Source organism: Anolis carolinensis, chromosome 2 (genome assembly GCF_035594765.1).
Source record: "Anolis carolinensis isolate JA03-04 chromosome 2, rAnoCar3.1.pri, whole genome shotgun sequence".
NCBI lineage: Eukaryota > Metazoa > Chordata > Lepidosauria > Squamata > Dactyloidae > Anolis > Anolis carolinensis.
The window spans coordinates 260,359,136-260,386,778 of NC_085842.1; the positions used below are offsets into that span (position 1 = coordinate 260,359,136).

The following is a 27,643-nucleotide window of genomic DNA, read 5'->3' on the forward strand; positions in this document are numbered from 1 at the left end:
TTATTATGCTCCAGGCAAATGTACTGCAAGACATTTAAACTCTTCATTCCTTCTTTTAAGAGCATTTGATATTATGGGGACATAAAAATTGTGGATGCACTTTATAGATTGATCCCACAATTAGAACTATTGATTGGAATTGCTGCTGAAGAACAAAAAAAACCCTGTTCACCAGCTGAGGATTGCAGTTTAGGATAATAAAGGGTGTTTAAAAAAAAAGGAAATTAAAAAAATGGGGGGAAATGAAAGTATTCACAGCCTGTTAGTCATATGCAGCATATGGCTTGTTTAGAATTTGGGTTATTGAAAGCCACAGCAAAAAATAAAAAAATAAAAGGAAAAAAAAGGGGGGGGGAAGCTGAAAAGCATAACTTAAGTATTAGACCAATTTCCTAGGTAACCATCCCTATGTATATACAGCAGGAGACCCACTACATTCATTAGTATGTGTTTATAACTGAGGTCTGTGGTCTCATATGATAATAATCTTACAAAGATGGCTGTTGAACTAACTTCAACGCTAATATTTTAAATAATTCGATTTCTTATAAGAAAACTGTAGCCTATCCACAATACACATCAATACAGTAATATTTCATCAAATGAAAGATCAGCCACTCTCTTCAAATATTGAACAGAATATTTAATCCAATATTTTGGGGAGGAAATGCTGGACCACACAGAAGCTATTGCCCATATTCAAAGGATTCTTTAGATTTCATATAGTTTACTCTGAATACGCCTAGATCCAATCCACTGCACTTCACTGTAACTTTATTTCAGTAGTATTTAAGGAGATAACTTGATGCCATCTACAGCAGTAGCACAAAAACTGGGCATAAACAGAAGATATTTGAAAGAAAAGTATAAGAGGATTAGTTGTTCTACTCACTGCAAACATTTATGAAAAGTGCATTATAAATTATTTGAAGATTATTCTAAGTCAGTAACAGAATCTGTAAATTTGCTGCTTTGCAGCGAAAAGCCAAGTGCCTTTCATTGCCACTGGAATAGGAAATAAATCTCAACACTCCTTAAAATCCTCTAGAGAAAATATTCATTTTAACAGTGGTAGGCAACATAACTAATAACAATTAATAATTACCCTATATTCTCTTCTATTCTTAAAGCTCCATCTAAAGATACATATCAATTTACAATCAGATGGAAAACTAGTTTTCACCATTGTCAAGTGTTCCTAAAATGTTCCCAAACCTACCATCAACTGAGGCCACAGTTTTATTAAATGTTTCCTTGCCAGAGAACATTTTGGATGTGTGTCATTTTGCCGATTATCTTTGGTTAAATAGAAATGTTGCCATACAGTTACTCTAGGCCTCATACACAAGTATTACTCTGGAATGAGAGCATTCAGTTTTGTTCTTTACTTTAAAAGAAACCCTGAGGTGAGCGAACAAAGGCCAAGAGGTCATTGAAAAAGGACAGAAATGATATAACAAAAGGAGATCTTTTTTAAAAAAAAAACCCATGAAAACTCAAGTATTAGTGTTGTGAGAAATACAAGGCCCTCTTCAACAAATAACTGATTGACATCATGTGTATTACTCCAATAAAGAGAAAGAAAGAAATAGCCAAAATGTAAAAACTGCAATTTAATATGTCACAAAATTAAAGTATTTCAAGTACCCAGTACATTAAAAGATATCTAAATCATGAGTGTTATCTATCTCAATAGCATCCTCTGGATCCAATTTCATCTCACTGTGTCCTTCCTGCAAGTCATCTAGAGAAGCCAGGGCTTCATTGGTATCGCTAGCAAAAGTCTCTCGAGAAGCATCGTCGTATTCTTGGAGGTTGAGTCCCTTAATAGCTTTCTTCATCTTTTTCCCCAAGACTTGAATCCGCCTCTTCTTTGCAGCTTTTTTGTTCTCATACTCCTTTTGGTTTTCAACATAGAAGATTTCCTTCAAACAGAATGTTAAAACCTCATGAGGTGCTGAGAAACAATTGATAAATCGCCCTTTCAGAAGGCGAACCTTTCAGAAGGTTAACCTTCATTTTTAGGATGAAAGCCAACAAAAGTACCAATTCTTTTAAAAACATTGCTACAGAATATTAAACAATCAAATATTCCCAAAGTGGAAGGGATGTCTTATTCGAAACAGCTGTTTGCTTGCCGTCAAAGACAGGTTTGCACATAATGCTGTGACTTGTGGTCTTCCCATGCTGTAGAGCAGGAATTGGCAAACTTTGTCCCTCCAGATGTTTTGGACTTCAACTCCCACAATTCTTAACAGCCTACTGACTGTTAGGAATTGAAGTCACAAACACCTGGAGGGCCAAAGTTTACCCATGCCTGCAGTAGAGTCTAGTATTAATACGGTCTACACAGAATTACTTTCATGTTTATTGAGGGACACACTTTATCAGGCTGTCCTCTCTTCTGTTACCCTCTCAAAATGACAGCTATTTCCTCATGATATTCTCTGTGAACTGGGAATTGGCCACAGGTAGAAAAAAGATGTGAGGATGGCTCCTCTCCAATGCGGAAGGCTAGGCTTAAGAAAGCAAATCTCTTTTGGAGAGAGACTTCTCTGTTTGCAATGCTGCTGAGTTTTACACAAGGAAGATTGATTGATTTTAAAAAGAGGCAAGCTCACTCCTAAAAAACCCCAAAGCTTTCCAAACTGATTTTCAGCTCAACAAATCAAACTCATGTGAGATAAAATTGCATGGTCAAGTGCTTACATATACCAAGCACCCAATTCTTATCGCATCAAGCTTTAGTGGGTGAAACCTGTTTTTGTTCAGTTTCCCTATGAGGAGAAAGGCCTAAGTGAGAAAAGCCAACTAAAGCTGAACAGCCTCCAAAAGAAATGTCTACTGTACCAGAATTGGAGTTTCATGTCTACAAAAATGGAACCTATAATATTATGAGCATGACAGCTCTAATAACCACAATAATTATATATATTTTTTGGTATTGTTTAAATATTGGCAGGAACTTTAAATGTAGATGATGAAACATAAAATTATAATGACTAGGAAAAGTTCATTTCACATATGCAGCTGCATTTCACTTATGCATTTCTAGTGTGCAAAAAATAAAAAATAGTAAGTGATGACAGTAGGATAAATCAAATCCTGAAATTCTGAAACAGCATAACATAGTTTGCTACAATATGACTGTTAAAAACTGAATACCGTGAGAATATAGCATGACCCGAATATGTGTAAGGGACATATTTCTGAACTGACAGTGGAAATGGGAAAGCCTGGGTAATAGCGAACCCCATTAAAAAGAATGGATGCTACCAGAGTCAGTCTGGAAGACCTAGGAATTCCTAGAGGCATCCTCTTGAATACTCTGCTAGATCCTCCAGGGTGAATCTATGGTAATTTCTGACAAAAGCCGGAAGAACCTAGAAAATTCCTAGACTAGACATATTTTGTCAGAGGCAGGTAAGCAAAAACGGTGAGTACTGGTCCCACAGGGACAGTAGTAGCACTGTATCTGACAAAGTTATAATTGTAATCATAATAGCACATGCATTTTTATAAACAGAAAGAAAGTATGTTAAATGATGTATCCAGAAAATTCTATGTAATACGTGAACATAAATTACCTTAATTTGATCTCCTGTTATGCTGGGTGTGTTTTTCAGCAAGTTTAAATAAACTCCTCCTGGTGTTCTCCTCCTAGTACCATTCTGCATAATGGAAAAACAAAACTTCTAAGAGCTCAGAATAAACAGACTCTCACCACATTAACAGTGGATGTGGCTCTTAATGAGAAATGTCGCATTACTATAAGACTAAAAGCTCAATAAATATATTGGGGGAAAAAGAGAAATGTCGCATTATCACAGGATGTCTATGCCCCACACCAATGGAGCAATATACTGTTTAGCTGGCATTGCACCACCTGACATCTGCCAGGAAGTAGCAGCCAGCAATGAAAGAACCAAGGCAGTGACATCTCCAGTCCATCCTCTGTTCATATAACAGTCAGAACGCCAACACCTTAAATCAAGAAATATTCTAAGATCTACAGAGATATCCGCAGGAACACCTCAGCAAGCGAGACTCCAAAAATGGCAGGCTAAAACACGGAACTTCAATCAGTGGCTGACGCCAGATGAGAGACTCCCTCCTGGACCCACAGAAGACTGGGCAACTTGGAAGGTGCTGAACAGACTGAGCTCTGACTCCACGAGATGCAGAGCCAACCTTAAGAAATTGGGCTACAAAGTGGAGTCCATGACATGCGAGTGTGGAGAAGAGCAAACCACAGACCACCTATTACAATGTAATCTGAGCCCTGCTACATGCACAATGGAGGACATTCTCATAGCAACACCAGAGGCACTCCAAGTGGCGAGCTACTGGTCAAAGGACATTTAGTATAATACCAAGTTTTTTTTAACTATGCTTGTGTTTTCAAATATGTTACAACTTGTACCCTTGGTTCGCTTCTGACACTATATATATATATATACACACACACACACACACACACACACACAATTTTTAAAAAACGTTCTGATGTCTGGCAACGTATAAAGAAGCAGAGACGTTGTAACAGAGAAGTGTCTCAGACCATGCCTCTATCGTATCTCAAGAACCTTTCTTCCATCTGTTGAGCATTGATTCACTATGCTTCCTTAATTGTCCACATCAGATATTTATGCTAAGTACAAACTAGCTAGGCATTGCTAACATTACATACATTTAATTATCGCAATACTCATTGAAATATTAAATGAATTTTCTATAAATATGAATAACCCACTGAATAAAAATCAGACTATTAATAATTCAAGAGAATAATTCTTCTCTTCATGTTTTACCCTGGACAACTAGCCCACCCTATATTTATATTGTATATGTTTTAAAGAGAAACTTAAACCAATAAAAACAGACTAAACAGCAATTAAAAACAACAGCAAATTAAAAAGTGAATGTGAAATAGCATTATAATCCATAAGACAAAAAAGAGAAAACATTGATAATTTCCTTGTATTGGAATCATTTTTTATTTAAAAATGTAGCAAACCAACGTTTCAATCATCACTCACCGGGCTTACTTAATTTTAACATAGTAAATAGTAAACTGACAGTACCTGATTGGCCCAATTGACTAGCAGATGGATATCAAGTGCAATTTAACGCACCACATAGTTAATCTTATTATTCCAAGTTGTCACAATAATAGGTAAGTACTGTCAAGAAAGAGCAAAATCACACTTTCTCAAGAATACAGATGCCTCATAATTGGAAGGAATAGGATAGATGAGGAGACTTCGGTGTTTGGCTAGTCTGCAGGGGCTAATGAAGTCAAACTGGATGTGACTCAGAAAAAGTGCAACAAGCAGAATGTCCTCAGGAAGGGGAACAATCTCTCTCTTGCATAAATAATATTGGTTTTAGCGTACTATCCTAATAAACTGCATGGTTAATTGTCACTTACCACAATGTAAAGTCCTCCATTTTGTTCTACTTCAGCAGTTTCCATCAGTAGTTCAATAGATTTCTTTTTTCCAATGATTTTCACTACCCGCACAATCAAATCCTTCTTCGGTTCACAAAGTCTAAAAGAAAATTAAAGCTCTATAAGAGTCTTAGTCATTGCATTTTACAACCAGCTTGAAAGAAAATTTTCATTTATACATTTTATCTACTACTAGCTGTGCCCGGCCACACATTGCTGTGGCTTTTTGGATTTGTTTGTTGGCCAGGTGGATTAGCAATGAAAAGACCTGCAGCCGGAAAGTGTGGCCGTTTTCTTCCTATTGTAATCCTAGTTTGGTGAGCTGGGATACACTTAATAGTCTTGGTGTGCATGCTGTTATTAGCCACCTTGATTAGCATGTAATGGCCTTGGAGCTTCAAAGCCTGGCTGCCTCCTCCCTGGGGGAATCCTTTGTTTGGAGGTGCTAGCTGGCCCTGATTGAACCCCCTCCCTTGCTGTCCAGGGAGTTGAAGAAGGGCCAGCAGAAGACAGGGGTCAGTGGAAGGTGCCTCCCCCAGGCTGCTGTAATCAATAGCAATGATATTTAGTAATAATATGATGTGGGTGGACTACAATTTCCAAAAAATCTTGGGTCAATTCCCCCAAAACTTCCCCAATATTCACAGTTGGCCATGTTGGGTCTGTGTGCCAAGTTTGGTCAAGATCCATCACTTGCTGGGTTCAGTGTTCTCTGAATACAGGTGAACTACAATTCCCAGACCCCAAAATTGTGCCAGTATTCACAGTTGGGCATGTTGAGTCTGTGTGCCAAGTTTGGTCCAGATCTGACGTTGGCTATCTTCAGTGCTCTCTGGATACTGGTGAAGTACAACTCCTGGATAGCAAATTCAACCACCTCCAAACCCTGCTACTATACCAAGTTGGCCATGTTGGCTCTTGCACTGCATTTCATTGGGTTGTGTTATATGGGTCTACACTGTCTTATTATTATTATTATTATTATTATTATTATTATTATTATTATTATTATTATTATATAATGCGGTTTGAATGGCCTTGGACTGCTTTACATGGGTCTATGCTGACCATATAATTCAGTTTGAACTGCATTGGTCTTATATTTGCTTTCAATGGCTGCATTTCAATATTAATGTTTAGTCCATACAGGGTTATGTGATGGCATACTATGGGGCATAGCATTAATACAAAATCTCAAGCAAGCAGAGATGACTCTCAGTTATCCGGCATCGCCCACTCCCCAAGGGTGCTGGTTAAATGAGAGTCGACTATCATAGCATTAATACAAATTCTCAAGCAACCAGATACGACTCTCAGTTATCTGGCATCGACCACTCACCACGGGTGCCGGTTAAATGAGAGTCAACTGTCATAGCATTAATACAAACTGTCAAGCAACCAGAGACGACTCTCAGTTATCCGGCATCAACCACTCCCCACAGGTGCTGATTAAATGAGAGTCGACTGTCATAGTATACTCTCAAGCAACCAGAGATGACTCTCCATTATCCGGCATTGACCACTCCCCATGGGTGCCGGTTAAATGTAAGTCGACTGTCATAGCATTAATACAAACTCTCAAGCAACCAGAGATAACTCTGAGTTATCCAGCATCGACCACTCACCACAGGTGCCGGTTAAATAAGAGTTGAGTGTCATAGCATTAATACAAACTCTCAGGCAACCAGAGACGACTCTCAGTTATCTGGCATCAACCACTCCCCACGAGTGCCGGTTAAATGAGTCATCTGTCATAGCATTAATGCAAACTCTCAAGCAACCAGAGATTACTCTCTAATGTTCTGACCATTTCTATCTAAACAGCAAAACTGAGGCCCTGGGCTGAGTGGGTTGCTAGGAGACCAAGTGGGCGGAGCTTAGTCTTCTAACTGGCAGCTATTGGATAAAAACAATTATTCCTCTCCCTCTAATTAGGACTTTATTTTTCTTTTCTTTTTGTTGTCTTGTCCTTGATGCGTGGATGAGGGGTTGTGCTGTCAATTTTCGAGGTTGTGGGGTGTTTAGTTTTGTTGTTTTGTCTGGTGCCGTGATTTCATCACTCTTTTATAGGTATAGATTACCAGTATTAGTATTATGTAACATTTGTTCTGTGCAAAAAGCATAATTAATTCAACTTTAAACAAATTTAAAATTAGGGCAAAATATAGTAAGACTAAAGTCCTATGTGCTCACAGTATGCAAAAAAACCCCCAGTGAGATTTATTTCCAAATAAATGCAAAGCAAATTGCTTTCTATGAGTCGCACATGTGAGACTCATAGATTTATGCTAATTATGATAATTATTTCAGAGCAAAAAGGAATGTCTAAAAATGTCGCTTTGGTAAAAAAACGTATTTCAAATAAAAATATACATAACAACATAATCCTACATAGCTAAGCTCAGGTGTAAACTTCACTACGTTCAAGGATAATTATTCTATGTCATGCCGATGTGTATATGTTTAGTCTTAAAAGGCTGCATTATCTACAATAACCCACTTCTTTCAAAGAGATGGTCCACATTTTTCTTCTGTATATTTACTCAAGACTAAACAAATAGACACACTATACTCACAGAAAGAATCAGAAACATATAGAAAACAGTTATTTTAACTCTTGATACATAAATGTGTGTAGATAGATGCATAGTAATCATACTTTCTTTAAAAACAGGTTTTGTTCTTATTGGCAATCCATGTTATTCCATATTTTCATTCAGGTACATAGCAGAATCCACACACAATGGTTTAGTCTTATATGGTTTGTCCTGGAAATGGGAGCAGCTAAGCCAGTGATGGGCAACCTTTTGAGCTTGGTGTGTCAAAATTTGCCAAAAAAAAAAAGCATAACTCAGGTGGTGTGTCACTTTGAACCCCCCCCCCAATAATACTGCTATATTTATAGTTTAATAACAAAAATGGATAATTGTAACTATATTTAATACAATGCTCTCTCACTTATTGCGGGGGTTACATTCCAGGCCCACCTGCGATAAGTTGAAATTCGTGAAGTAGGGACACTATATTTATTTTAAAAAATATAGCATCCTTCCCTCCCTCCTTCTCTCCCTCCCTACCTCTTTTAATGTACCGTATTGCTTGAAGCCGCTCCCTCCTGTTGCATCAGGGAATATGGTGGCTACCACTAGTGCGGCAAAAGGGGCTCCACAAGCTGGGCCACTGTCTCCGTTTGGGGTGAGTGGCCAAAGCCTCGGATGAGGGAACGGAAAAGGAGGGGGAGCGTCGTCCAGGCTGAGTGAGGGGAGGGAAGGGGAGTTGAGGAAAGGAAGTGAGAGCTACCACTGGCCTCTGCGGCTGGGCTGGGCACAAAGAGAAGCTGTTACTGTGGCTCTGAGGGGGGGTTTTGTTCAGTCACATCAAGCGGCGCAGGCAGTGCAGGCCGCGGAGGGCGCCAGGTAAGCTTGGCCTGGGCTTGAGGGGAGCACCCACTTGCCTGATGTCAGCCAGAGGTGGCTTTGGTGCGCCAGTTGAGCTCCCTCATCCAAATACGGCTTGCTCCAAATCCCTGGGGCAGCGGCGGGGATAGCGCCATGCACAGGGATGCCATCCCAACTGGGTCCTTCAGGGATCCAGTTGGGATGGATCCCTGAAGGACCCAGGGATCCATCCTGGCGCCCTCCGCGGCCTGCACTGCTTGATGTGACTCAACGAAAACCCTCCTCAGAGCCACAGTAGTGGCTTCTCTTTGTGCCCAGCCCAGCCGCAGAGGCCGGTGGCGGCTCTCACTTCCTTTCCTCAGCTCCCCTTCCCTTCCCTCGCTCAGCCTGGATGACCCTCCCCCTCCTTTTTTTCTCCCTCATCTGGGCTTTGACCACTCCCCAGAACTGAGGCAATGGCCCAGCCTATGGAGCCCCTTTTGCCCACTAGCGGCGGCCGCCACACTACAGCAAATGTTTCATCCTCAACTACTGCACCTGTCCATGCAGGAGCCAAGGATGAAATGTCCTTCTTGGCATGCGGCCGCGTGTCATCAAAAATGGCTAGGCGTGTCAGTGCTGACACGTGTGTCATAGGTTCGCCATTACTGAGCTAAGCAATCGTTATTTTTCTATCCACAGTTCATTCATTATGATGTGTAAACCAGTGATTATGATTTGTCTCACTACTGAAAATTTAAAGTCATGCAACATGCTTTACTTTTAGTTTATGCCACTTTCTACTTAGAAGAAAGAGACAGATCAAAGTTGCTGGCTCACGCCACAATGAATAAAGGCTTGTTTAGCTGCCTTTGCTTGCAGGAGGTCAGACAGCATGTACCTGTACACTGCCCTGTTTATGTAGCTTTAAAGCCCTAGACGGTTCAGGTCCAGGTTATTTGACTGACCGCATCTTCTTGTACGAACCTTGTAAGCTGCTCTGAGCCCCTTTCGGGGGAGATAAAGCGGGGTATAATAATAATAATAATAGTAATAATAATAATAATAGCACATCTGAATTTCATTGGAATTTTGGAGTTTTGGGAGTTTCTTCTTCAGCAGAGGACTAGGTTGAATAATGAGATGCCTTTAAACTTCTATTATTCTGTGTATTGCTTTAAAGTCACAAAAGGCAAAGTTGTATTAGATAAAAGATCAAAATCTTACCGGTAGGCAATTTCATCTGCCACCTTTTCCTCAGGATCATCTTCAGTAATTTCATATCTCCCTTTATAATTCATTTCTTGTCTTTCACCTAGTCTTTCCTTAACTGGTCTTTTCCGTTTTAAGAGACCTTGTCCATTTGTCTCTTCCTCCTCATCATCCTCTTTTGATAATGTCTTTTTGTCATCCTGCATATATTCATCCAAGTCTTTTTCTAATGTCTTTGCCACTTCTGACTCAGATTCTCTCATGAGCTTTTTTGCCAAAAGATAGTTGTAAGCCTCTGAAGCCCGGCTTCTGTCAATAGTTCCTTCCATCCCTAGAATTCCAAGTTCAGAGGCCACTGCGTCTTGATTCTGTTCCTGAAGCACTTCACCCCAGATATTATTAATCTTTTTACCACCAAGATTCCCCTGCTTTTGTGGGTTTGAACCAATCAGGAAAGGATCTGGTTTAAGGGGAGGAAGGTTAGAACACTTCTGTCGCTTTCGTTTCCAAAGACAACTGTCTTCATCTGAATCGGAGAAGCTCTCATCACTCGAGTCCACACTTTGGGTTGTCCGATAAGGGACATTTGGTGCACAGGGTAAAATGGTACTTGGGAAAGATCTGGCTGAACTGTTGCTATCATGTTGTTTCTGAAATATAAAAAGAACAAACAGTACAGTTTTTAAAAGGAACTCTGTTTATGTGCACTAATTATCACCGCCTTGTAGGTGGGGAGTGGCTGGGTGGACATACTGATATTACGCAAAACCTATTGAAGCAAACCAGATAATAAACATTTCAGTCTTTTTGCTATCTCAATCTGAAAGAAGAAAGAGATAGACCATCCCCACAATGGGAGAAACTGTTCTTGTTTTAGCACACACTCCTTTGCAGTAGAAGAGAGATGGAAGAATGGAGTCCCATGCTAGCCCACAGATGGAAGACCCATGGCTTGTTTAGCTACCACTTCTCAGTATTACTACTTTCTGAAATTGAGAATACGTGATTTCAACTTGTCTTGATGTCAAATATGTGCCAACTAGGCTATCTACTAACAAATCAACTATCTTTCCCATTTACTTTTTGTTAAAACAAATTGATTTTAGAGACATACTGGCTCGTTTACAACTGAATTTTACTTTTCATTTAAAATAAAACCAAAGTTTTATCTGTTATAGTGAAAATGTATTGTCTTTTGATACTTAGGTGACCCAACAGTGTCAAAGAACGCAGAGTAACTTCTGCAATAGAGGAAGTTTGGTTGTCAGTACTGACAACTATGGTGCTTTAAAAACGTGGCTACTGTCAGGTATCAGGAAGGCTAAACATAAATAAACGGTATTTTATATCATATTATATGGGTTGAGAGACATTACGCTTTCCTTTTGGCTTTGGTTACAGAATAGCAACAGAATAGCATTTTCAGATTATCTTGGCCACATTATGAAATATTTAGCTGCTTTGAGTTTAAAGGATATCCGATACTGCAAACATGTTTTAGCAGAAACCTCTATCCTGAGTTTTGTTACAACTACAACCATTACACACACTATAAAACAGGCTGAAACAGAAGATAATGACATCATCTTTTATTTTTGTTATGACAAAATCTTTACCTTTTTACATATAGCAAAAATAGCAGATTAACAGCAAGCAATTCTATGATCCTATTTCATTTGGTTGGGAATTAAACACTGAACATTCTAATGTAATGTAAATATCCTGAATGCAAAAAATGCTAATGTGTTGTAAATATAATGTAACACAAATACATATCAAAATGAATGTTAGGAGACAGAATATTTCACAACTTCTTTCCCACTTACAAACATTTAACTCAATCAGTTTAAAACAATTAACACTGGCCAAAAGCAACAATACACATAGTTGCTTGAAAGGTCACAACAACCTGACAAAAACAATTTCTATTTCAGTGAGCACAAGTAATGTTTGTTCTACATTAACTATTCTTATTAAGTCTCCAATCTCTGGAGCTATTGTTTTTATAAAGGGAAAACGGAAAATGTAAGGAAATCAGAAGTTGTTTGTAATGCTCAGAATTGTAATTTTTTTTTGTATTGAGAGGGATTTAAGATCTTCAGGGGATGCCCTGCTTTTGGTCCCGCCAGCCTCACAGGTGCGGCTGGCAGGAACAATAGACAGGGTCTTTTCAGTGGTGGTTCCCCTGCCTATGGAACACCCTCCCAAGTGAAATCAGGCAGGCTCCCTCTCTCCTACCCTTCCATAAAAGAGGTAAGACTTGGCTATGGGACCAGGCCTTTGAACAATAGTAGCAGCATAAACAACAACTATATGTCTCAGGATACACTAAGGTCCCTTCTACACTGCCGTATAAAATCCAGATTATCTGTTTTAAACTGGATTGTATGGCAATGTAGACACATACATTCCAGTTTAAAGCAGATAATGTGGATTATCTGATTTGATAATCTGGATTATATGGCAGTGTAGAAGGGGCCTAAGTATTACAGTAACTGAAGTCTAATGGAGAAGATCAAAATTTATAACTAAACTAATCATTTGTCAAAATTGGATATGTATTTAGTGCAATTGATTTCTCATGAAATGTGGGGAAAATATATATAATGGTGTTGTGTATCGGGATGTACTTTTTAAAATAAAGTGTGCAGAAAATCTTTAATTAACACCAAAATTACTAGATTGTGTATTCGATTAGATAATGAATAGAATCTGTAATATATATATATTTTGAGCTTTAGGGCTTGTCAGCTAGTGTTTTTTTGTAATAGCAAAGGACACTCATCTGATGATTAAATTACAGTAATTGTTGACATGATAAGGTAAAAAAAATGTATAGCACACTAAGAAGTGCTGTTTCAAAGATAAAGAAATGTAGAAACATAGTATAGCGATTATTTTGACATACCGGAACTTGAGAAATTCTAGCACCCTGTGTGACAATGGATCACTCAACCTGACCTTCTCACAGACCTGTTGGAAAGTAAAGTAAGAAGACCCTATTTGCTGCCTTGAACTCCGTGTAGGGAAAATAATATAAAATATAGAATACAAACTTCTTGGTGAAATGGCACTTAGAATTAGATATGTGCTAATCATGGAAAAAGATTAAGGATATTAATTCCATGCATTCACATTTTACCTGCCTATGGAATTACTGGGTTAGCAGCCACTGCTCCTCCCCAACACAGACACCCTGTCAATTGTATGTTTCCCTCATGTGTTGTGGCTCACCAGGCTTTGGATGGAAGGCCATCCGAAAATACCAAGAATCTCCAGCTAAGTCTAAGGAAAGAATTCTACTGAAAATTTCGAGAGCTTTCTGTTTTTCTAACCTCTATACAGAAGGTAGTGGGTAGGCCACAGACTGCATTGCATGAATTCAGCGAGAAGTTACTTTTTAAATTACTCTTTGCCCAGACACAGCAAACTGATTTCCCAATGGTTGTTTCTCTAAACAGTGTAACCCATTAGTTTCATATATACTTTCTCTTTTTGGTCAATCATATATTAATAGATTGTTGTGAAAATGAGAAAGAGGACTATCTTTGCTGCTTTTAGATCACTGGAGGAATAAATCACTATATAGCCACAAATGGGGATAATGACTGCAGATTTAGAGAAAAACACCATAAGCAGATGTACAGCGATGCTTTACTATAGCAAAATTAACCCATAAGGGGAGGATTCCAAAGCAATTACTGGTAAATGAAGATTCAGCATACTCAAGAGGCCACTGGCTGCAGTGTGTCTACAATCTGTGTATGAACCAATTATTCGCTAGTACAGGGCACACAAGGACACAGACACACAAGGACATCAGGCCCTCTAATAAACCCCCAAACCAACTCTGTCCACATAGCTGCCTTGGAAATACCTATTACAGGGGCTAATAATGCAATCTACGACATCAGGGGTCCATGCACCTACTCCTATTCCAATGTGATACATGTCACTATTAGTAAGTATCTTCTTTCTGCATTCTGTACCTCAGTATTTGTCAAAAGTAGTGGTCCCTGAACAGGGGCTAGTCGCACATAATTTTCACAAAACAAACAAACAGTAGTCAATGAGTACAAATATTGTATTGGTCCCTGGAGTACTGGAAGGGACAGGGTGGTGGGAAGATAGAGTACTATTCTACCACAATCCATATGTAAAATACCTAATTTAAAAAGTCTGGGAGTAACAGCTTTAACCTTCTTTGACATTTTGTTTACTATCTATTATAAAGTAAGCAATTTCTTTAAAGAGAGATTAGAATGAAAGATGCCAAATTACAACTCCTTAGGAAGTTCCAGCATCTCACCAGAGGTAAGAATTGGGACAACAGATTCCTATGATATATTTTATCATGTTTTATGAGGCATGCTGCAGTAGGGGTATTTGTATTATCAACAATATATTTTGTGGAAGGCCAGTTAATAACTGCCAATGCCAATACTTTCTGCATTTAATCCCCCCCCTTCCCTGTGGATCCAAAATCCTATCAATTAAGTATATACTTGAAGATAAGAAAAGTTTTTCAGCCCTTATTTATGAGCTGAAAAAGCCTCCCTTGGCTTATAATCGGGTCAAGGCCAGCAACAGAACCTGCAGGCTATTGCTTGCAATATGTGATCTATTTTTTCTTCTACCTTATCAGTGTGTTTTCTTTTGCAAAGCCTGCCTCGCTTTTAATCAAGGGAATGTTTTGATAAGAGAAAGACACCCTTGCAAGTCAGGAAGAAGAAAAATATATATTCATTAATCTTATGAAAGCATTTTCCCCTGAGATATTTATTAAACTCGCCTATAGATATATAGGCATTAACCCCTTGTAAGCTTTTGCTATCTCTATGTACCTTTATATGTACATATACATAATGTATCTATATACATTAATTTTATATATATTTTATATAATCCTTTATACATATAGATCCATGCACCTGTGTATCTGTAGCCATACATACACATGATTTTTATATATGAATTTACCCTCATATGTTTGCAAGTCTCTGCAAATATCTACATAAAGAGAGATGTCTGGATAGATATGAATATATTCTTACCTACGTATATATAAGGATTGCAAATATTACAGGGGGAAATGAATACACAAATATATATAGACATGTATGTGTGTGTGTGTGTGTGTGTGTGGCTTGCAAATATTGTAGGGGAAATGCACACACACACACACACACAGAGGGGATTTGCAAACGTTTCAGGGGGAAATGCATATGTGAAATTAGTGTCTATAATTATAGATCTATATCTAGCCCTGCATTGTTTATATAAGTATTGAATGTTTGCCTGTTACTACAGTAGAGTCTCACTTATCCAAGCCTCGCTTATCCAAGTTTCTGGATTATCCAAGCCATTTTTGCAGTCAATGTTTTCAATATATCGTGATATTTTGGTGCTAAATTCGTAAATACAGTAATTACAACATAACATTACTGTGTATTGAACTACGTTTTCAGTCAAATTTGTTGTATAACATGATGTTTTGGTGCTTAATTTGTAAACTCATAACCTAATTTGATGTGTAATAGGCTTTTTCTTAATCTCTCCTTATTATCCAAGATATTCGCTTATCCAAGGTTCTGCCGGCCCGTTTAGCTTGGATAAGTGAGACTCTACTGTATGTTGGAAGCCGGCCTGAGTCCCCATGGGGAGATAGGGTGGGATCCAAATTAAGTTTTTATTATTACAGTATTATTATTATGTTATTGTTGATACCATATTGTTTTTGTTTCCCCTACTTTTCCACTTATAGAGCTAGTTTGTTTTTCTTTGAAATATGGTAAATATTCAAAAACATTTAACCTACTGACGCCTTGATTAATGAAATTTTATTGGTATCTATTTTTTGAAATTTACCCATAGCTGCTGCATTTCCTACCCTTGGCTTATACTCGAGTCAATAAGTTATCCCAGTTTTTTGTGGTAAAATTAGGTGCCTCGTCTTATATTCGGGTCAGCTTATACTCGAGTATATACGGCATATGTATTGGCTGTGTGCCTCAAATTCAGATAACCTTCTATGCATCTGCTTATGTGCAGTGTAGACAAAAACACACACTACGAAACAGCTGCTAATGTGTTTTGCTAGAAAAGTACAACAACTCACAACTGACTGAACTTCACCATGCAGCTTTCTCCGGCCCTTTCTGTCATATAATCCATATTCTCAAAGAAGATAATCCACATAATCTGCTTTGAACTGGATTATATGAGTCGACACTGCCATATAATCCAGTTCTAAACAGATAATCTGGATTTTATATGGTAGTGTAGCCTTGGAACCAATTCAGCAGAAGATACTAATGGTCCTTTGCTTTTCTGATATCCAGATAAGGAATGCTCACGCTATACATCTACCCAAACACAGATAATTCATAATACAGTAGAGTCTCACTTATCCAACACTCACTTATCCAACGTTCTGGATTATCAGTAGTCAGTGTTTTCAATACATCGTGATATTTTGGTGCTAAATTCATAAATACAGTAATTACTACCTAACATTACTGCATTATGTTGTCGAAGGCTTTCATGGCCAGAATCACAGGGTTGATCACAGGTCCTTTTCCTTCCTTTACAACCTGGCAAAATTTCTGGCTACACAGCTACAAACCCACATTGGGCTCACTGCACATTATATCAAGGACTCTACACACTTTATAGAAAAGATCAGCAACCTCAATCTAAGCACCAAGGACATCCTGATCAGCTTTGATGTGGTGTCCCTTTTTACCAAAGTCCCAGTAGCTGACACCCTCACACTAATCAAACAAAACTTCCCAGAAGACATCACAGCCCTGTTTCACCATTGCCTCACCACTAGTTACTTTCAGTGGGACACTGGATTCTATGAGCAGAAGGATGGAGTGGCCATGGGGAGCCCTCTCAGCCCAGTAGTAGCAAATTTCTATATGGAATACTTTGAAAAACAGGCCCTAGAAACAGCACCAAAAAAGCCAACTGTTTGGTTCAGATACGTAGATGACACCTTCACAATTTGGAGCCATGGAGAGGAAGAACTCAGCAAGTTCCTGGACCATCTTAACAGCATCCACCCAAACATCCAATTCACCATGGAAATAGAAAAGGAAGGAAAACTGCCATTTCTAGATGTTCTGGTCATCCGCAAACCCAATCAACAATTGGGCCACACAGTTTACAGAAAACCTACACATACAGATAGATACCTTCATAAAAACTCCAACCATCACCCAAGTCAAAAAAGGAGCACAATCAAAGCCCTGACAGACCGTGCACAAAGAATCTGCGAACCTCACCTCCTCCAAGGTGAACTCAACCACCTAAACTGGGCTCTACAGGCCAATGGATACTCCACCACAGACATCAGAAGAGCTGCAAGGCCAAGAACAAGCCATGAGAGTCAAGACAAAGATCCACCCAGAGGAAAGGTGTTCTTACCATACATCAAGGGAACTACTGACCGCATAGGGAAGCTGATGAAGAAGCACAACCTACAAACTATCTACAGACCCACGAAGAAAATCCAACAAATGCTACGGTCAGCGAAGGACAAGAGGGATCCTCTCTCTTCTGCAGGAGTCTACCGGATACCATGCAGCTGTGGACAAGTCTACATAGGGACCACCAAACGCAGCGCCCAAACAAGAGTCAAAGAACATGAAAGGCACTGCAGACTAATTCAACCAGAGAAATCAGCCATAGCAGAGCATTTGATGAACCAGCCTGGACACAGAATACTATTTGAGAACACAAAAATGCTGGACCATTCTAACAACTATCATGTCAGACTACACAGAGAAGCCATTGAAATCCACAAGCATGTGGACAACTTCAACAGAAAGGAAGAAACCATGAAAATGAACAAAATCTGGCTACCAGTATTACAAAACTCCAAAATCAAAACAGTAGATGGGAACCAACACAATGAGGACTTGACTGAACAAAGGATGCCCCCAGGCAAGGGACAAAACATTTCCAGTGCCAATTAGGGTGATTAACTGAAACATTAATGCTGGCTCCCAGTGACAAAGAACTCTTGCCACACCTTGGACTCTACACAGATATATATTCTTTCCTTTCCTGACTTAGTTTATCCATACCTCACAACCTCTGAGGATGCCTGCCATAGATGTGGGCGAAACGTCAGGAGAGAATGCTTCTGGAACATGGCCACACAGCCCGAAAGACATACAACAATTACTGCATTACTTTTTCTGTCAAATTTGTTGTATAACATGATGTTTTGGAGCTTAATTTGTAAAATCATAACCTAATTTGATGTTTAATAGGCTTTGCCTTAGTCCCTCCTTATTATCCAACATATTCGCTTATCCAATGTTCTGCTGGCCCGTTTATGTTGGATAAGTGAGACTCTACTGTATATGTAAAAAAACAAAACCCAACATCCAAAGCACTTCTGGTCTCAAGTGGATTGGATAAAGGATACTCAACCTGTATGTAATGAGTACATAATCACAATCTCAGCTACCCACCGAGACAATTTTGGAGTACAGTAGAGTCCCACTTATCCAACATAAACGGGCCAGCAGAACGTTGGATAAGCGAATATGTTGGATAATAAGGAGAGATTAAGGAAAAGCCTATTAAACATCAAATTAGATTATGATTTTACAAATGAAGCACCAAAATATCATGTTATACAACAAATTTGACAGAAAAAGTAGTTCAATATGCAGTAATGTTAAGTTGTAATTACTGTATTTACGAATTTAGCACCAAAATATCATGATGTATTGAAAACATTGACTACAAAAATGCGTTGGATAATCCAGAACGTTGGATAAGTGAGACTCTACTGTATTTTGGATTTCTGGATAAGGGATGCTCAACCTGTATTGACTGATGCAAATTCTCATCTAATAATAAAACCTGCAGTTTTAAATGTATTTCCTTAGGTAATCAAGTAAACAGATGGGATCGACAACAGATTACGTCCCCAAGTTACAGACAAGATAGGTGCTATAAGTTTGTTCTTAGGTTAAATTTGTGTGTAAGTCAGAACAAGTACATTTAAAAAGTGTAATTCTAGCCATATCTATATAGCTAGCTAGCTATGAACAGCATGGGGAAGGGTTAACACCCCTGTGGTGTTTGTTTTCCTGTCTGTGTCCTTGTTCAGAAGATTTCACTTTACTTTCTGTCCCTGTGATAATTGGATTTTGAAAAATGTGGCTTGTTGTACAAATAAAGATTGGTGCTAAAGCTTCAATGGAGACACCTTATCCCATGATAACTCTTTCAGGAATAATTTCCGTTCCTAGAGGTAGATTTCTCTCACTTTCTGTTGTCTCACCTCCGTTCTTAATTATGAGTTGCTTGTAAGTTGGATGTTTGTAACTCGGGGACTGCCTGTACAAATTCACACAAAACCTAAGTACAGTTAGACGCTGTTATCTGTACTCTGGACTTAACAAAATATCTGTCGCTATGCACAGACCTATAAAGGTTGAACATCCTTTATCCAGAATTCCTAAATACTCCAAAAATGCCCACAAGTGGCTGAAATAGTGGCACTCTTGCTTTCGGACAGTTCAATGAACACAAACTTTGTCTCAATGCACAATTTAAAAAATGTATATAAGATGACCTTCAGATTATGTGAGTGAGATGTATATGAAACATAAATGAATGTCATGTTTAGACTTGGGTCCCATTTCCAAGATATCTCATTATGTACTCCAAGTGAAACCTGTGTTAGAGGCATAGGACAATTGTGAAAGTGGGAAAAAATGAATAAAAAAGTCTATATGTTGTAATCTGATAAAAAGAACACCTTTTTAAAAATCTCTAGTGGTGGCTCTACACTGAAAAATTAATGCAGTTCGACACTACTTTAACTGCCATGTCTCAATGCTATCCACCAAACTACAACTCCCATGATTTCATGGCATTGAGACGTGGCAGTTGAAGAGGTGACAAACTGCAATGATTTTACAGTGCAGATGCTTTTTAGGCCCCCCAGCAAGACTCTTTCCAGTGGAATTGTTCTGGATGACATCTAAATGCCTAGAAAAGGCATGTCTACATTCTCCAACATGACTTTCTTCCATAGTTCCCTTCTGCCAGAAGTTGACCACAGAGTTGTGCTGAAGGACTTAGAAGTCCCTAAAGAAAAAACATTAAACAGATCCATGAAATGTGGAGGGCCAACTGTATATGCAGATACAAGGTAATCCAAACTTGGAAGAATCCCAAACACTTCTGGGATGCATTCTTCACTATCGAATTAGTACAGTTCGTCTCCGCTTTGACTGCCATGTTGCAACGCTATGGAACCATGGGCCCTTCCACACAGCCCTATATCGCAGAATATCAAGGCAGAAAATCCCACATTATCCAAGTGTAGACTAAGATAACCCGGATCAAAGCAGATATTGTGGGATTTTCTGCCTTGATATTCTGGGATATAGGGCTGAGTGGAAGGGCCCTACGAGAGTTGCAGTTTTATGAGGACTTTAGCTTTCTCTAGGCCCTTCCACGCAGCCATATAATCCAGAATATCAAGGTAGAAAATCCCACAATATCTGTTTTAAATTGGGTTATCTGAGTCCACGCTGACATATATTCCAGTTCAAAGCAGATAATGTGGGATGTTATTCAGCTGTGTGGAAGGGGCCAAAGAATACTAATGCCTCATTACACTGAGACTCCCATGATTCCACAGCATTGTACAATGACAATTAAACTGGTGTCAAACTGCAGTAATCCCACAATGCAGATGCACCCTAAATGTCTCAGGCTGGGAGCCTCAGGGGAAGGCCTTTATGGGCTGTGGGAAAAGAAGCCTCCCTCTGGACCCTTCCACACAGTTGAATAAAATCCCACATTATCTCCTTTGAACTGGAATATATGGCAGTGTGGGCTCAGATAACCCAGTTCAAAGCAGATATTGTGGGATTTTCTGCCTTGATCTTCTGGGCTATATGGCTGTGTCGAAGGGCCCTCAGAAAGAAGCAACTTAACGCATCCATGACAAGGGAATAAACCCCTCCGAAGCCGGCATGGAAGGCGGGCACCGTTGGGCTCCTGCTGCATCATCCGGCCTCTAAGGCTCAGGGACGCGGAAGGAAGGAAGAGGAAGGGAAAGCCAGCTCCCCTCTGGGCGCAGAGGCCTGACCTGCTGGGGGCTCCGGGCGGCCGCCGAGACCGGCATCTCGGAGTCCGAGTCGGAAATCTCCCCGTCCTCCACGTCCTGTTCCATCCCGCGGGCCTCCAGCGCCATCTTCCCGCCCCTCAGTCAGCCAGCTAGCCGAGGGAAGGAAGGAAGGAAGAAGGCCGGCAAAGCCCCGCGCGCGCTTTTCCCTTCCGCAAAGCCCTGCACTGGAAACTGCGAGTCCCATGGTGCTTTGCGCGGAAAGGAAACGGCCCGGAGAATAGCACCTTCCCCGCGAGGTACGCTGGGAATTGGAGTCTTTAAGCTTAATGGGCCTGTTCTGCTTTTAGGAGGTGCCTCCTCCTGTCTGTGAATGCCTTTTCCTCATGCTAGTAGGCAACAATGGGTGTATCTCAGGCATGGGCCAACTTCGGCCCTCCAGGTGTTTTGGACTTTAACTCCCAACGCAGCATTGCCCAAACACGAATCAAGGAACAGGGAAGGCACTGCAGACTAACTCAACCAGAGAAATCAGCCAGAGCAGAGAGCTTGATGAACTAACCTGGACACAGCATATTACAGTAGAGTCTCACTTATCCAAGCTAAACGGGCCGGCAGAAGCTTGGATAAGCGAATATCTTGGATAAGGAGGAGGGATTAAGGAAAACCTATTAAACATCAAATTAGGTTATGATTTTACAAATTAAGCACCAAAACATCATGTTATACAACAAATTTGGCAGAAAAAAGTAGTTCAATACGCAGTAATGTTATGTTGTAATTACTGTATTTACGAATTTAGCACCAAAATATCACGATATATTGAAAACATTGACTACAAAAATGGCTTGGATTATCCATAGGCTTGGATAAGCGAGGCTTGGAAAAGTGAGACTCTACTGTGTTTGGGAACTCAGAAACACTGGACCACTCTCACAACCATCATGTCGGACTACAAGCCATTGAAATCCACAAGCATGTGGGCAGTTTCAACAGAAAGGAGGAAACCATGAAAATGAACAAAATCTGGCTACCAGTATTTAAAAAACTCTAAAATTAGAACAGTAAATAAGGAACAAAACGGGAATTCCAGACAGGAAACAATCAGGGCCAGCTAACACCTCCCAACAAAGGCAGGAAGCAGCCAAACCTTGAAGGTACAAGGCTATTCAATGCTAATCAAACTGGCCAATTGCAACATTCACTCTTGCCCTAGGCGGACAAGAGTTCTTTCTCTCACCCTGAACATTCTGCAGATATATAAACCCCAACTGCCTAGTTTCCAACCTCTGCCTAGACCTCACAATCTCTGAGGATGCCTGCCATAGATATGGGTGAAACGTCAGGAGAGAATGCTTCTGGAACATGACCATACAGCCCAAAAAACTCACAGCAACCCAGTGACTCCAGCCATGAAAACCTTCGACAACACAACAATAATATTACCTGTCTCTCCTGATAGTGAGAAACGGGTAAGAAATATAATTATTATTATTAAATTGGACGCCCCAGTGGTGTAATGGGTTAAACCCTTGTGCCAACAGGACTACTGACCGATAGGTCATTGGTTCAAATCCAGGGAGAGCAGGTGAGCTCCCTCTGTCAGCTGCAGCTCCCCATGCAGGGACATAAGAGAATTCTCCCACAAGGATGGTAAAACGTCAAAACATCTGGCCGTCCCCTGGGCAACGTCCTTGCAGATGGCCAATTCTCTCACACCAAAAGCGACTTGCAGTTTCTCACGTTGCTCCTGATACGAAAAAAAAATTAAATTATTAAATTGTCTCTCGTTGATTTTAATGTGTAATTATTTAATTTATGGTAGTCTTATTATTTGTCGGTTGCACCTAATGGCATGAATGTTTGCCGCTGTATATTGTTAACCACCCTGAGTAACCCATTGGGGAGATAAGGCCGGATACAGATAAAGTTTATAATTATAATAATTTATTTCTAGACCGCCCTCTCTCCACAAAGGGACTCAGGACAGTTCACATACATATAAAAGGCAAACATTCAATGCCATAATTGAAAACACAGTATAAAAATGAGAGTTAACAAGCTTATTGCAAAACAGAATTAAAATAAAATAGTAAGAGATACAAATACTTAAATAACACAAATGACACAAATAAAATATAATTGCATGATCATTTATCCTGAATAGTTAAAACGACAAAACTGAAAATTTTTCCAAACATCAGTTGTAATTCAAAATAGACCATAGCAGCCATAAAATGCTGATTGTGCTAACCCTCCTCTACACACGGTAAGGTACAAAGGTGTATTATTAAAGTAAAAAACATACAAACATTATATATACACACACACACACAGAGTAGAGTCTCACTTATCCAAGCTGAACGGGCCAGCAGAACCTTGGATAAGCGAATATCTTGGATAATAAGGAGAGATTAAGGAAAAGCCTATTAAACATCAAATCAGGTTATGATTTTACAAATTAAGCACCAAAACATCATGTTATACAAAAAATTTGACAGAAAAAGTAGTTCAATGCACAGTAATGTTATGTTGTAATTACTGTATTTACGAATTTAGCACCAAAATATCATGATATATTGAAAACATTGACTACAAAAATGCCTTGGATAATCCAGAACCTTGGATAATCAAGTCTTGGATAAGTGAAACTCTACTGTACATACGCGAGCGCGCGAGCGCACACACACATATATATACATAAAATAAATTACATAGATAAAAACACAAAATATGATGACTTCATACATTCTTAACACTTTTGTGCAAACCCCCCCCCCCCCCCCCCCCCCCGCAAAAATATAACAAACATGCCCCAAGCAGATAACAGAGCTGACATATTGTAGCAAAAAGATTTAAACCAAAACTCATGATGGGAAGACATGATTTTGATGTGTAGGCAACGCAAACCTTCCCTCCTGTGAAATGGCCCACAGGCTCTCTTCGCAGCGCTTGCTTGCTATTTTATATAAGAGATGCCATTTTACGACACCATTGCATATACAGTAGAGTCTCACTTATCCAAGCTAAACGGGCCGGCAGAAGCTTGGATAAGCGAATATCTTGGATAATAAGGAGGGATTAAGGAAAAGCCTATTAAACATCAAATTAGGTTATGATTTTACAAATTAAGCACCAAAACTTCATGTTATACAACAAATTTGGCAGAAAAAATAGTTCAATACGCAGTAATGTTATGTTGTAATTGCTGTATTTACGAATTTAGCACCAAAATATCACGATATATTGAAAACATTGACTACAAAAATGGCTTGGATTATCCAGAGGCTTGGATAAGCGAGGCTTGCATAAGTGAGACTTTAATGGGACTTGAGCTCCCATGGATGTTGGTATCTGTTACCAGGTGAGTGTACAGCGGAATCAGCAGCGTCCAGTTAACACCACGTGCAAAAGACTCAGACCAGGCAGAGGAATTGAAAGAACAAAAGGTAACTTTACTTGTTGAGTTGAAGTCAAATAAACAGTTCAGCAATCATACAATGTCCTTGTAGTTGCATAGGATCAATAACTAATCAATCAGCATTCAAAATATATCCAGCATAGCATATTTAAATTGCTACTTGACCGTAGCTATAGAGAGCCTGTCTTTTTCTGTGCTCTCCCAGCAAGCTCAAATTCCAACTGTCAAATCCAGCCATCTGCCAACAAACTGATACATTGTTTGAGGCGTGGCTTACCTCTGCAAAAAGAGCTCAGCTCTCCTTTTGCAGAGATCTTTTACAAACAACTTTGCAAGGATTTCTTTACACACACACACAGCAATTTGGCGCAATAGTATCCACAGTGGCTCTTGTGCAGAGCTTTCCAAACGTTTCATGTTGGTGACACGTTTTTTAGACATTCATCCTTTCCTGACAGTAGTTTAGTTTTCCTAGCAAATCGAAGATTAAACCAACCCTTTATAAGAGTTTCACACACACACACACACATCTATATATATAAAAGAGTGATGGCATCACGGCAATTCACAAAACAACAAAAGTACAGGCCCCCCAACCTCAAAATTTGACAACACAACCCATCATCCACGCCTCAAGGTTGATACAACAAAAAGAAAAGAAAAATAAAGTCCTAATTAGAGGGAGAGCAATAATTTTTTTTATCCAATTGCTGCCAGTTTAGAGGGCTAATCTCTGCCCACTTGGTTGCCTAGCAACCAAGGGACAGCCAGGTTTCAGTTAGGGGACAGGCAGATTTAGGCCTCACTTAGACTTCTTCCACAGATTATCTAATTTGCACTGGATTATATGGCAGTGTAGACTCAAGGCCCTTCAACACAGCTATATTACCCATTTATAATCTTATATTATCTGCTTTGCACTGGATTATCTTGACTCCACACTACCATATAATCCACTTCAGTGTGCATTTTATACAGCTGTGAAGAAGGAGCCTCATATAATCCAGTTCTGAGCAGAGAATATAAGATTATCAATATACAGTAGAGTCTCACTTATCCAACGTAAACAGGCCGGCAGGATAAGTGAATATGTTGGATAATAAGAAGGGATTCAGGAAAAGCCAATTAAACATCAAATTAGGTAATCGTTATACAAATTAAGCACCAAAACATCATATTATACAACAAATTTGACAGAAAAAGTAGTTCCATGCGCAGTAATGCTATGTAGTATTTACAGTAGAGTCTCACTTATCCAACACTCGCTTATCCAACATTCTGGATTATCCAACGCATTTTTGTAGTCAATGCTTTCAATATATCATGATATTTTGGTGCTAAATTCATAAATACAGTAATTACTATATAGCATTACTGTGTACTGAACTACTTTTTCTGACAAATTTGTTGTCTAACATGATGTTTTGGTGCTTAATTTGTAAAATTATAACTTAATTTGATGTTTAATAGGGTTATCCTTAATTCCTCATTATCCAACATATTCGCTTATCCAACGTTCTGCCGGTCTGTTTATGTTGGATAAGTGAGACTCTACTGTACTGTATTTACAAATTTACCACTAAAATATCACAATGAATTTAAAACACTGACTACAAAAACATTGATTATGAAAAAGCAGACTGCGTTGGATAATCCAGAACATTGTATAAGCAAATGTTGGATAAGTGAGATTCTTCTTTAATATGAAATAATTACTGGGATAGAATAATGCAGAACAATATAATCTCTAAAACCAGGACAGTAAATAAACAGGAGAACTCCACACAGGAAACAATCAGGGCCAGCTAACACCTCCCAACAAAGTATTCCCATCATCAAAGTCTGGCAAATCCTGTTTTCTCAGGGCCACAGACAGTAGAAACACATAAAATATCACAAACAACACCACTCTGAAAACAAGGGAATTCCAGACAGGAAACAATCAGGGCCAGCTAACACCTCCCAAATCATCAAAGTCTGGAAAATCCTCTGTTTTCTCAGGGCCACAGACAGTAGAAGCACATAAAATATCGCAAACAACACCACTCTGAAAACAAGGGAATTCCAGACAGGAAACAATCAGGGTCAGCTAACACCTCCCAACAAAAAATTCACTCAGGGAGGAAACAGCCAGGCTTTAAAGCTGCAAGGCCATTACATCCTAATCATTTTTCCTAATTGCAGCATTCATACTTGCCTCCAACAAACAAAAAAAACCAATCAGAAATATTATATATTCACAACCTTTAGGAAATAATATCCCCTGATGGCACAGCGTGTTAAAGCGCTGAGCTGCTGAACTTCTGGACCGAAAGGCCACAGGTTTGAATTGGGGGAACGGAGAGAGCCCCCACTGTTAGCCCCAGCTTCTGCCAACCCAGAAGTTCAAAAACATGCAAATGTGAGTGCATCAATAGGTACTGCTCCGGCGGGAAGGTAACGCCGCTCCATGCAGTCATCTCACATGACTTTGGAGGAGTCTACGGACAACGCCGGCTCTTCGACTTAGAAATGGAGATGAGCACCAACCTCCAGAGTCAGACACGACTGGACTTAATGTCTGGGGAAAACCTTTACACTTGACCTTAACTACCACCAATTCCTCAATACTTTATTTCCCATACCACCAGACTTCGCCACAGCAACGCGTGGCCGGGCACAGCTAGTAATATTATATATAAAATTTAATATAATCTTTACTGTTTTGGACAGTTGATTTTCCTCTATAGCTGCTCCATGTGGTTCATCACAAACATTATATTTTCTAAATTAGAAATATGAGTATTTTAGTGGTAATTATTGCAACTGAATCAACCATTTGTGCAAATTATAAAAGTCATAACTATGCCTACACTTGAACAGCATCAATACTCCACTGCTGTAGTGGCCATCCAGAGGTGCTTTGAGTGTGCCTTCTGCCTGGCTGAAGGGGGTTGGACTAGATGCCCTTTGGGGATCTCTTTGAAAACTAGTAAAATATAGACTGCCTGGAGACCAGTGGAGGCTCCTTCTCTGGATGTTTTTGAACCGAAGCTGGTTAGCTATCTGTTGGAACAGCTTTGACTGTGGCCCCT

The 27,643-nt window shown here is 39.4% G+C and overlaps 1 protein-coding gene across 1 annotated transcript; it reads right to left on the reverse strand.

Moving 5' to 3' along the window:
* Positions 1-1,593: 1,593 nt before the first annotated feature.
* phax (phosphorylated adaptor for RNA export) lies at positions 1,594-21,391 on the reverse strand. The gene is made up of 5 exons (XM_003222981.4): positions 21,173-21,391; positions 10,057-10,691; positions 5,432-5,552; positions 3,588-3,671; positions 1,594-1,925 (listed from the first exon to the last, which is right to left on the reverse strand). Exons 1-5 carry the CDS (start codon positions 21,275-21,277, stop codon positions 1,656-1,658), a joined length of 1,215 nt encoding a protein of 404 aa, XP_003223029.2. The 5' UTR covers positions 21,278-21,391; the 3' UTR covers positions 1,594-1,655.
* Positions 21,392-27,643: the final 6,252 nt, after the last annotated feature.